At 46.0% G+C, this 12,469-nt stretch overlaps 2 protein-coding genes across 2 annotated transcripts; both read right to left on the bottom strand.

Annotated features, from left to right (window-relative positions):
- Positions 1-853: 853 nt before the first annotated feature.
- Positions 854-2,955, bottom strand: RPL22L1 (ribosomal protein L22 like 1). Its single transcript, XM_050902408.1, has 4 exons — positions 2,919-2,955; positions 2,421-2,513; positions 1,893-2,014; positions 854-1,105 (listed from the first exon to the last, which is right to left on the bottom strand). Exons 1-4 carry the CDS (start codon positions 2,925-2,927, stop codon positions 961-963), a joined length of 369 nt encoding a protein of 122 aa, XP_050758365.1. The 5' UTR covers positions 2,928-2,955; the 3' UTR covers positions 854-960.
- Positions 2,956-3,465: 510 nt separating this feature from the next.
- Positions 3,466-12,046, bottom strand: EIF5A2 (eukaryotic translation initiation factor 5A2). Its single transcript, XM_050902364.1, has 5 exons — positions 11,989-12,046; positions 11,429-11,618; positions 9,828-9,932; positions 8,102-8,233; positions 3,466-7,420 (listed from the first exon to the last, which is right to left on the bottom strand). Exons 2-5 carry the CDS (start codon positions 11,591-11,593, stop codon positions 7,361-7,363), a joined length of 462 nt encoding a protein of 153 aa, XP_050758321.1. The 5' UTR covers positions 11,594-11,618; positions 11,989-12,046; the 3' UTR covers positions 3,466-7,360.
- Between the last annotated feature and the right edge of the window lie 423 nt (positions 12,047-12,469).

The following is a 12,469-nucleotide window of genomic DNA, read 5'->3' as shown; positions in this document are numbered from 1 at the left end:
ATTCTAATTAATCCCATGCAGAGTATACTATCAGCTTGACAGAATACGGTACCGAAATGCATACGCATGCAGTAGTCACTGCAACTGCAAGCTCACCAATACCACTTCTTCATAGTGAAAACTGATCAAATTTCTCTTGATATTACATGAACAAAAGAACTAGTTGACAGGATCTGGAGTGATTTGTGTTTCAATGAAGAACTCGCCACTTGCACTAAAAAAATACTTGTATTAAATAATCCCAGAAGTCAAATACAAGAACCATAAAATACACCATCGTAAAACTACAAACATCTGTATGGATTTAATGGGATTCAGTCACTGTCAACTTTAAAGCACATCTCACTGCTTCCTTAGCTCGATACTGGCAATGAGATTCGCCCCCACCTCCTTACTTGTCAATCTAAAATAAACCTGGCTAACAAATCTTTGTTATACTCCAGTGTGACCTGTGGTTATACGCAGGAATAGTACAACCAATTAATTATTTAGATAAATCACACAGAAATAAAATATTTGTTTTAAAGCTTATAAGCCTGATTTTTAACTAAATAATTAAAAGTAAACTTTTATTAAATATTGTATCATTAGCTCCACATAAATTAGCAGAAGGAGCTGGTACTTTTAGTCACAAAAAGCCCTAGCATTATTTGTACCAGTATCATTAAACACTGATGTAACTGTCCTACATTTGTACTGGGCAAAGGGCTCAGTTCTTTTCTACCTGGAATTTCACTGATGCCACGTTGAACAGCTCTGATTTCTCGCAATGGAAAGAAAACTGCAAATCAAATGATTCCCCGTGCTGGTTTTTAACTAGAATGTAAGAAAAAGGCTAGAAAACTAACCATGCTCTGTCAAACAGGGTACAAAATCTTTATTCACCAATAAGTTAAGTGTTCTTATAAATAGATGTTCTAGTCTGTTGTACACTGCATTGAGTATAAAGCTAAGCTTCAATTATTCTTCAGACTCTGATCCTTCTTCATCTTGACTGATTTGGAAGTAGCGTAGTTCATACGTTTCCTTGTCAGATGCAACAACACGAAGCCAGTCACGCAGGTTGTTCTTCTTGAGGTACTTCTTTGTGAGGTATTTTAGGTACCTTAAAACCAATAATTACACATTAGAATTTTCTCATTTAACAACCCCTACTGCTGTCTGCACTCCACCCAAGACATGGCTCTAGCAGGGCAACACCACACTAATTATATCCAGAAATAAAAAATTATCACATCTAACAGATAATAGAAGCGTATTTTCATTCGAGATACATAAGAATTTATTATTTGATGCTTTTTGACTACATAGCACAATGGCAGCAACTCAAAAGCATTGAGAAGTGGTTCTAAACCTTGGTCTAATGTAACAGATACTGGTGCATCTGTATCAGCAGAGGAAGGGGGGGATGCAGGGAAGGAACTGCACCTCTAATCAGCGTACTGATCTGCTGTATGCCCTAACATACTAAGCAGTTTAAGGCTTCATTTGACTTAAGGGGTTCTTTTGCAACAACACGTATTGCGTACACATACATTTTAATGCAACCAATTAGGTAACGAAACAGCCACCCGTGACGTGCATTCAGTATGACTTTTAAAAGCCTATGTTTTCTTGATACACTTCTAACAACCTATATAAAGCATCTCTGTATTACCATGCTTATATTAGAGGAAGCATTAATTTGCAATAAAGTCTTGAGTTTTAAAAAGCAGTTTTTAAAACATCTAATATTATAAATCTGTTTGAATTAAGTCTTTCACTAATATTTACAAGTGCTGTGAAGGTTAGAGCTAACATCTTTTCTGTACGTACCAAAAGCGCATCATGTTCAACATACCACTGTTCAAAATCCACTATCACAAACACAACAAAAGGAAACCTATGCCAACCTTTTAGAAAATTGCTTCTCGGATGTCACTGTGATCTTGTTCTTCAGACGTTCAATGTGAACGGTGTTGCCCAAGTTCCCAGTTTTCCCATTGACCTTAACCTTCTCCTTTAGGAACTGTTCCTGTTTCAACATTAAAGAAATAGAACACTAGGGAATGGCACCCTAGGTATGAACTAGGGAAGGGACCCTAGCCACACAGCAATATTAAAAATCACTGTTTACTCATGTCCTGACAGCAAGTATTTTACAACGCAGTAAGATTTTTACAGTGTGTAATTAAAAAAATCACACCCGTGCTAAAACAGGATTAAATTTAAGACAGTTCTATTCATGGACAAGTATGAACCATCTTGTCTATAAAAGACATCTAAACCCAAGAAACTTTCACAAAGGGCCCATAAGTGAAAGAACAGCTGTTGATTTTACTAATTTAGAATGTAACTTTTCAGTTGTAATTCGGTTACCGTACTGTACTAAGGCTTTTATTATACCATGCACCAGAAGCAGGAGCAAAACCACGACTTACAAAATTCCCAGAATCAAAGATTCCATCTTCCACCGGATGGGTCAAGTCAAGGCAAAACTTCCAGGTCGACTTTTTAGACTTTCTGTCCTTTTGCTGAAACACCAAAAAAACGCCCAACGTTAACAGTCGCAATCCACACCCGAAGAGCCGTTCTCAGAGCGAAGGGGGACACGGCAGAGCGGTGCCCCCGCGGCGGCGGCGGCGTGTGGCGGGCGCCGGCCCAGGCCGACACCGCCTGGAGAGCGGGGCTCACTGCAGCCACCGCGCCCCGGCCCGGCCCCGAGCCCCAGCCCCGGCCGCCACCCACTCAAGGCCCTCTCGGGAAGAGGCCCGCTTGCCACCGGCGGCGGGCAGGCCGCCAGCTCCCCACCGGCCACGGCCGCTTCACAGCTCCCCCGGCCTCCGCCTCGCCGCGGCCCTCACCGCGCCCGGCACGACCCCCCCCCCCCCGTGGGGCTGAGGCGGCCCGCGGCCCGCGGCCCCCGCCCGCGCGCTCACCGGCGGCATGTTACCCGCCCGCCGCTCCCGCAGAAAGAGACACGCGTGCGGCACGCCACGCTTTTATACCCCCGGCCGGTGGCGTCATCACGCAAGCGTGCAGGGTGGGGCACCGCGCCTCCGCCGCCAGAGGCATGCTGGGAGGCGGGGGGGGGCCATGTTTTCGCCGAGGCACAAACAGGCGGCAGACGTCTTTAGCATGAACGAGTCACCTTTTTATTTAACTTTATTTTCTGCTTTTTATTTCTGTTGGACAGGAACGCAAGCGTTTCTCTTGCTCTCGTACAAGTCGCAGGCCGCGCCGCTCTAGCGGTGAAGTGTTTCTCCTCCGGGAAGCTGAGGGTGCTGGCTGACGGCAGGGGACCGAACGCCTGGAGAACAGACCGTCCTCACTGCAACCGCAGGGTCAGAGTTGGAGCTTGCAGAGCCGTTCGACAACTTCACCGAAGCATTAAAGGCTCTCCCACGGTCCCTGTAATCTTAACCAGCACCCCAGCTCCCCACAGCACTGACATCTGTATTATTTCTGGAGCAGAAAACACATAGACATCTCCCCCCCCACCCCACCCCCCAACATGGTTTGTGTGGTGTTGAAAACAATACAGCTTCCAAAACAGATACACATTGGAACCACGAGGACTACCCTTCCCGGTTCACGCGATTTACAGGGTTTGGTTTTCGCTATGATCAGTAAAATGAGTCATCGCCATCATTCCTCTTTCCCCCGCATTTTGAAAGCCGCACCGAACAACAGTTACGCTTACAATATACAGCACAGGACAACAGGGGTTTTCTGCGATACAGCAATACATAGCAAACATTTCGTTTTAAGTTCACAAACCAAGTTACTCTCAGATGCCAAATACTGTAGGGACAGACTGCAGATGCTGGAAAGACTTCTGATGCTCTCGGCGTACCGTGCTGAACTGCTGAACGCTCTACCACACTCCCACCACAACCTCTCCAGGATCTACGCCTTCATTAACATTCTCAGTGTATAAGCGAGATACTCAAAATATCCTTAACAAGGTCTTTTTTTATTTTCCTGAAGTTTAGTTCTACTGTAACAAACTACATTCTAAATTACTCAACCAAAAAAAGTGGGATTTATTGAATTTTGAATTCTGTGAGACTGACCTGCAGTAACCATAAGTTTGAACTGTCAACAAATTTGACTTCTTTACAGATTATGTAAAATTACCTGTATTGTGAAACTACAGACTGCACCATTTCTGGGTACATTGTGGATTAGAAAAACCTGCAAGAGGCTTGAAAGCAGTTACGTTAAAACAATGAAATTCAGCTAACTTCTTAAAAAAAACAGCCCTGAGAACATGGCTCAACTAGCAAGAGCCTAGTTGAAAAACCACCATTATAAGCAAAAGTTAGAAGGATCTATTGAAATCTTAAAGTATTATTTGCCAACATTTGAGGCAGGAAACACTGCAGTCTTTCCAATGCTGTGAAGTAGTAAGAGAAACTCAATGAATTGGAGCCATAAAAAAAATGCATTATTTGGAGTGGAAATACTTTTCTTCACCTCCTAGTTTTCACAGCCTTTACTCTAAGCAATTGCCATCAGCTATTAGAAGTTTATCATTTTCGGTTTTGACACAATTTAAGTGTTAAGACAGTACTACAGAACAAGTACATTGGTAAGACTTGTTTTAAAGTAAAGCTATGAAAGGAGAACTCCCCTAAGCATTTGGTTAGGGATCTTAAAAATACACATCTATATGGACTATTGATCACAAAGTTTGTTGCAAACGATTCTGACAGTAAACTGAAACATCTTACTTTGGAAAAAATGCCTCAAATACATGTTCTAATTTAGAAGCAACTTTTAACCTTACTGAAACTTTGAGATTATGCTTAAGACTCATGCTTACGGATTACCTATGGGAAACTTCATGCATGACAAGCCAATGCTCTGCACTTCCATAGTATTCGAAGTGCTTCACAAAAGACAACCAAGTATCTAAGAACAAACCTATAATGAAGTACTTAATCATTTAAATCTTGCAGAACTGAAGGTTGCAATAGAAGGACATCCATATGTCCCAAGGAAGGCTCTTCCAGCAAGCTGGAGGTCATAAAAACCTCTATCTTTAGATTGCTGTAGTACCCAAAAACTCCAGTCAGACCAGGACCCCACTTGTCGGAACAGGACAAAAAAACAGCCCTTGTCCCAGAGAGCTTACAGTCTAAGTAAATGCTTAGATTGTGGGCCAGTGGCATCAAATACCTGTCTTCCAACAAGGTTTTAGAGGACAGACAGGCACCTGAAAGTACACTAAAGCGTTACCAGAACAAGGACAAATCCAACTCTTGTAGTTTTCAAGCATATTAGAAGTATTTGTAATGCGGTGATAGCATTAGAACTTGCACTAGTTTGACATAGCTACCTATGACTTCCCAGTTGACATCACACAGCTCAGCTTGCTGTCAGGACCATCATCAACGGTTTCACAGTCACCTCCAAAGCCAACAAAGCCTGTCTTTCAGGTGCCGGTTCGATGGAGAGGCAGAAAGGAGCATAGCGCAGACTAGCTTGAACTATTCAGCATGCACTTCAAAACTATTCTGAATGCATTTCAATCTCTTGCATCTACAGCTTTTTTTAAAAGCGGTTTTGCCATTTCAGTCAAGGTGCTATTTATAGAGTTCACCTGCGATGTGTATTGTGCTAGGCAAGAGCGTGTGGCAGTATCCTACTTCTGCCAGGTGTCCCAGGTAACTGTGCTTTATTACCAGAGTATATTTATTGCTGTCTTTACCTTCACTGTACTGCTCTTCCTGTCATGAGAAGTCTGTGGAAAATGCATTTTTTTGCCATCTACATTAGACCTCCAAGATCTGCTAAGCCCTGCCACAGTATGTACAAGGGTAGTTCAGGACAGTTGCCGTGAGCCCTTTGGGGATTAGAGAGTACATACCATTAAGCTGCAAACATTTTAAGCAGTTAACAGCAGCGTGAAGTCTGACTCTCGCTGCCAATAGAGTGTGAATTGTGCGCGCTGTCCAGGGCAGCATGCCACATGTTTACAAGTTGTACTCCATTAGCCAACAGCCCCTGAAGCTTAAGGCAAGTTCATGAAACAATTTATCAACTGTGAAGAGAGGTCTGAGCCAAGGGCTAAGGAAGTTTCCCACTCATGAAGAGTCACCAAGTCTTAGAATTCAAGCTGAACGCCTTAAACAGGAGCAGGCTAGTTACCCTTCCGTAACTATTGCTGTGAAGCCTTCTGTTTGCCTGTTAAGCTACTAAATAGTTAGAGGCATGCACGCATGTTTCAATGACTCAGAACTCCCTTGGATAGGAGCTAGCTTTCATAACTATGTAGCAATTTATTTACTTTTATAGTTAAGCCATGGTTGTTCGGTATTGTCTGTCAAGTCTATATTTTGCAAATACAATAGTTTTTTTATTTTTTTTAAAAGAATCACATGCATTTAGTTTAGGCTCAATGCTACAGTTTGTCCCACTTTTTGAAAAACATGTGGTCCCTGTGCTACAAAAATATGGTCTGAACCTGAAGATTAAAACCTAAAGCTGGAAGCACTGCAACAGATTCCCATGGAGTTTGTCACCTTTTTATAGTTTAAGATAAATATAATAAAGGAAAGCAATTGAACTGCATTTTTCTATTTTATTTTTCAGGTCTGACAAAGGCCTCGAGTGAAAGTCTATAGAGCTTGAACATCCATTCTCACCTTTGTGTCCCCTTGACCTATCTATGTCTTATCTACCCAATATTTCAACTGCCTGCCTAAACCACAGGTAGGCTTTGACACCATTTTGTCGTTACAATAAGCCAACAAGTTGGCAAAGAAGAATACAGAGGTAATACAGTTAAGTTGCACATGGCCACTGGGGCTTGGTCAAGCCAGCTGGCATTTTTGATCACTTGAGTTTCTTGGTCTAAAAGTTGCGATTGGCACCTACAGTTCTGCAAGAGTCCCAATCCACAAAATACTTAAGCTTTAAAAAAAAAAAAAAAAGCTACTTTTATTGTCAGTTCTACCTAAACATGTCAAGAAAAATACTATTTGTGCTCTAGGTCACTTTATAATCCTAGATACCTACCAGCTTATCTAAAAGCCCCTGAATACTGTATTTTGTCTGTTCATACAGACAAACACTGTTTTGCTCAAGCAAATAAAAATATATCCACTAGTAACACCTGATTGGTTTCTTAGATCCATAGCTGAAACCCACAGGAATGTTAAAATAGTTACAATTAAGGAATTAAAATCTCAGTGATTTTGAAAACTGCCAGTTAGCCTGCAACACTAATCCAGAATCCAGCACTGCTTTTTAACAATTCAAAAAAGAAATGAGGTTGCTTGTGAAGGCCAGAGCTTTGGTGACAATAAGAACCAAATTTATAGATCTGTGGTTTGTCCAGACCTGAGCAGTTGCCCGAGCCTGGTGATCCTCTTTATTTGCAAGGCTTTATGGCTACAGCACATTCTTCATTCATTGCACTTATGACGGATATCTGGAAGAAAAAGACAGTTAGGTGAGCTCCAACCCATGCCAGAGGAAGTGCTCCTAGAAGTTACACACTTTCACATTTTAATATCTATCCCATCTCTCTTGATAAGAAAAAAAGGAAGTTGAAGCTGGTAAAATTCAGTCATTAGAAGAATTTCCACGATATCTGCCCTTCCCACCGATGTGCTCTTCTGCTGCCCTCTCTTTGCCATATTACCTTGGCTGGCAGCTTGAGGTTCGTACAAGAGGAAGACAAACAAGCTCCTGCAATAGAGCCAAACTAGCAACTGGTGTGGTCCAGTACAGACTACAGTCTGCAGAGCTACTTGCAGACAGGTTTGCTAACAGAGCAAATTAGACTACGCTGGCTACATCACAGAGCCATACACTTGGTCCCGATTAAGAAAGCCTGGAGGCTCCAATCCACACCGTGCAGACAGCACTGTTAGGATTTATCTAGACATTTGAGACACCCCCATATCACCTCACTGTCAAGTGAGCTGGGCTTCAGTGCCGTATTAGTGCTCCAGTACAAAAGTCCTTCTCCATCTCAAAGTACCAATTCCCGTGCTTCTAACCCACTCTTCAAGGAGAGACACAAACGGTCAATATCAGAATAAGACTTCTTTGTTGTATCATCAAGTGGAATTAACCGTAACTCTTCTTGTCTGCCCTCTATACTTACCTGCACATCTTCATTGGCATTGAATTTTCCTTCTATTTCTTTGCCAAGATCCCCTTCTGGCAACTTTAGATCCTCACGAACTTCACCACTTTCTGTCAGCAGGGAGAGATACCCATCCTGAATACCTATCAGCTGTGAAGAGAAGTTCACTTTTAGGAAGTTTAACATCAGTAGTCACTAGTAGGCAGTAGCTGAAGATAAGCAGAAGGCAGTGAACTCTACCTGTTACATTAATTCTTTAGTACTGTAACAGTTAAGAACCTAATTTAAGTCAATTTTTAACAACAGTTTAGAGGGCTGAGATTTAGGGCAACTGTAGCAAAAGCCAGTCTGCTATCAAGAACTGCCAAAACCCTGCTGGTTACTTCCTAGTATGTGGGGCACTGCAAACCCCATCCTTGCGATTTAGAAAATGTACTGCTTCCAGGTCACTGGTTCAGCTTTTTACATCTGTGAATTAGAAACAATAACTGGAATTGTGTTCACTGAACAGCATTGCTTGTATAAAGTGTACAAAGTACACAATGGTTAACTGTACATTTCTATACCTTCATTTGTACAATGAGATACTATCATTTACATTAAAGGCTAATGAATAAATTAGGGAACATCCGCCAAGCTCCGGACCACTTTTCTAATGCTGTTTTCAGCCTAACCGGAAGCCTGAGCTAAGGGGAACAGCTATTTTGACAGAGCAGGTTAGGGAACTTGGAACACATAATGGCAAACCCAAAAGGTAGCCCTAACAAGTCTGATAAACAGCACGAATTTCAGTAGCAATAAGGACCCAAGAACACGAGAGAAAGATCACCAAGATAACATTAAGAATCTCTTGGAAGGTCTGAGCCCTAAGACAGGCTAGTCACACTTTATTCAAACAGCACCAGCTGTCCTGAAGAGCTGCTTGCACTCTGAACTTTGCCTTTGTCAAGCAATCGCAGCTTTCCAACTGATGTGGATGTATCAGTTCCTGACCAGAACTACTCCCAAGACAAGGGGAAGACAGCTGACACGTTACAACTCAGAACCTGAATTGTGCTGCTTTTAAGAGCTCACTAGCCCTATCGCAGAAGGCATTACAGAAGTTACAGAAGCCTGCCAAGTTCCCTCCATACATATATTTCAGAGCAGAGCTCAGGAGCACCAAAATTACTGGAGATCAACTAAAGCCAGCTTCCACGCAAGGAGCAGAAAGCACTGTAGCAAGTTAGAATTGGCATCAGATGCAATTTAAGACTGTCTTGTTCATTCATCTACCCTATGTAAGGGTGAAATTATAAATGACAATATACGCTTAGATTCAAATTTACTTGAAGTGAGATCTTGATTATCCTTTAATTAATAACAACTTGCTGCAGGGATAACATCTCTCCAGATTCTAAAGGATGCCAGTATCACAAAGAATAAAGAAGTGACCTTACAACATGAGCTAGAAAAAAAATGCTGTTCTGAATTATGTCTATTACCTGTCACTTCTAGATTGCTACTGTAACATGAGGTTGTTAGTACAGTAAGGAGCTCTCCATCAGTGAGCTCTGACAGTTTTAACAATTCAGTAAATGCTACGAGTTCAGCAATGTCATGCGTAGACAGGCAAGTTCCATTAATTCTGACAACATTACTTTATTAATTGAGAGGCAAGTTTTGAGGTGAAGAGAGTTTATGTGTGGTATTAGGAGTATAAAGCCTCTTAACATGTGGAAGGACACAGTGACTGTTAACTCACCTGGTAATCATTCCTCTTGATATTTGGAACATCCATGTTATGAGTTGATGGGCAAATATCTTCGTATTTTTTACCAGTGAAGATATCAATACCAACCAAGTGGACCTATAAGAAGAAAAATAACATCAGTTACTGTCGGTCCTAGAGCAGCAAGATGCCATTGCCATCGGTATTGCTGGTTCCATGCAGTTTTCTAAGAGATCACGTGTAATACCAGATTCTGCCTAGACCCTTTGCTTGTGGTATGAAAGCAGCCCAAGCACCGAGAGGCCTCTCACACCCTTTCATAGAACACTATAGAAACACTACATGGGAATGAAGATCAGCCACTGTTATCTTCCATAGCCACAGCCTTCTGTCGTTTTACAGCAGCAAGCCAGAGCTCAGAGCATGCAGCAGTTAAGAAAACATTTACTTCAAGTTCTAGGTGTTCTGAGAAACACAACAGCATCAGTGACAACGTAAAGGTTAAGGGGAAAAGAAGAGGTGGTCATGCACAGAGATTAAAGCAGCTCCCACCTCCCTTTGTGCTAGCAGCAGCTGTCCACTGCAGCTAGCGCTTGGATTACCAGTTCATAGCCTGCTCTTCTCAGGTCCTTTCACTCTCACAACTGTTTCAGTATTTAAGAAAACTGGATCTGTCTAATAAAACAAGCCATAAAAAGAGGCAAGGGGAGGGAGAAAGGAAAAAAAACTGGCAAGGGCTTGGTATACTCTAGCTTTGACAAATCCTAAATATTTTGCCCACCTACATGTATCATACAAGGTTGTGGAAACTTACAAATCTAATTAGTCCGTGCTTGTAACAGATCTGTCTCTAAACTCTAATATACCCGCTATAAAGTGTTGCTGAATGAATGAAGGGGGAGTCTAGCCTTGGTCCAAGCTCTGGAGAGCCGCATAAGCCAACTGCTTCGGCAGCAGGACTGCAGCCTCAGACAGCAGCCTAAGAATGTCCCTGCTGGGACGCAGGAGGGGGAAGGAACTCCTCACTCAGTGCTGAAAAAAGGAAAGAAGCAGCAAGGCAAGCCAGCAAATTAGGGCCAGAGCAGGCCCACAGAGGTAACGATTGTCCGCTGAGCTCTTCTGGATTATGTAACAGAACATGGGCACTTCTAGTAAGCGCTTAAGTCGAGCGCTGCGATAGTGAAAGCCTGCTAGCACAGGCAGACACAAAAGTGCTTTGGTGGGTAGCGACAGCACAATCCAACCACGCCCTGGTGATTTCATCAGCCCCCCTTCCAGAACTTACTCTACCCCCACTACAGAAACAGGTTTTATCGCTATCAGCGTTAAAGCTTTTTAACAAGTTGGGAGAAAAAAAAAAACAACCCACCCCCTGCCCTCAATCCTTCCTGCTTTACGTTACTGGAAACCCTTGAGCTAACTCTGGAGTGAAGAGAGACACATGAGACGCTGCTGCGAGAAAAGCAAAAGCAGGATACAGAACACTCTGCCAAACGAAACGCTACACCCTTCCCTCTCGGCCAGCCACGCAGCCAGACACCGATGCCGCTCGGAGGGTCGGGAGCCGCGGGAGCACACACGCTGCGGGCCGTACAACTCATCGGGGCTTGCGGAGCCCGTCCGGGGCCGCTCACCTTGGCGTGGCCGTGCTTGCCCGTCTTGGAGGTGGACATCTCCACGATCTTGCAGGGGCGCCCCTTGAGCACCACGAAGCCGTTCTTCCGCAGCGCCGAGCACTGCATGGGGTAGGTGAAGGAGGCGCCGGCATCGCCCGTGGTGAAGTCGAGCTCGTCGGCCATGGCGGTGGGGGGCTGGCGGCGGGGGCTGCACGCAAGCGAGAGCGTCGGGCTGGGAGCCCCGGCAGCGGGAAGGGCCAGGCCGGGCCGGGCAGGGCCCGGCCACCTCCCCACTCCCCCCCCCCCTTCCCCGACGAGAGCAGCGCGATGGCGGCGCCCCGGGGCGGGGAGGGCGGGCCGGGCCCGCCTCGCTCCGCCACACGTGCCCGGCGGGCGGGGAGCCGCCGCGCGCCCCGCCACGTGCCGAAGCCCCCAGCCCTCCCACCCCGCCGGTGGCCGCGGCGGCGCCCACCCCCGGGCTCGCCTCCCCCCCCCCGCCTCCCCGTCCCCTCAGCGCCGCGGCCCAACCGCACGCAGCCCCGGGCGCTGACGCCGAGCGGCGCCGCGGCTCCTCTTACCTTGCGAGGACGGTCGGGGAGGCCGGGCGGGCCGGGGCCGGTGCCGGGGCGGGGCGAGGGCACGGCGGGGCACGGCGCCGCGCACACGCGCCCGACCACTGCGGCGGCCGGCGGGAAGGGGCGGCGGGCGGCGGGGAGCGCGCGCACCGCGCACCGCCCAGCCCCGCCCTCCCGCTTCCGCCGGCCGCCGCGCTCATTGGCCCGTGCCCCCCCCGCCCCCCCCCTCCGCCGAGGGGGCGGGACCGGCCTCCTCGCCCCCTCTCCCCCCTCCACCCCCCCCCCCCCGCCCGCCGGCTGACCACGTGCTGGGGGCGCTTCCCGCGTTCGCCCACCCCGCGCCTTCACCCCGCCCCTCGCCGGCGCCTACGGAGCGCGGTTGGGCTCAGCGCGCCCTCGCGCCAATCGCGCGGCGCCGGCGCCATTGCTACCGAGGCAAGCCCTTCCCCTTTCCCCCGCCGGCTGGCGCAGGCGCAGTGCCGCC

This window comes from Gymnogyps californianus, chromosome 10, assembly GCF_018139145.2.
Source record: "Gymnogyps californianus isolate 813 chromosome 10, ASM1813914v2, whole genome shotgun sequence".
Taxonomy (NCBI): Eukaryota; Metazoa; Chordata; class Aves; order Accipitriformes; family Cathartidae; genus Gymnogyps; species Gymnogyps californianus.
This window is presented reverse-complemented; position numbering and strand designations above follow the sequence as displayed.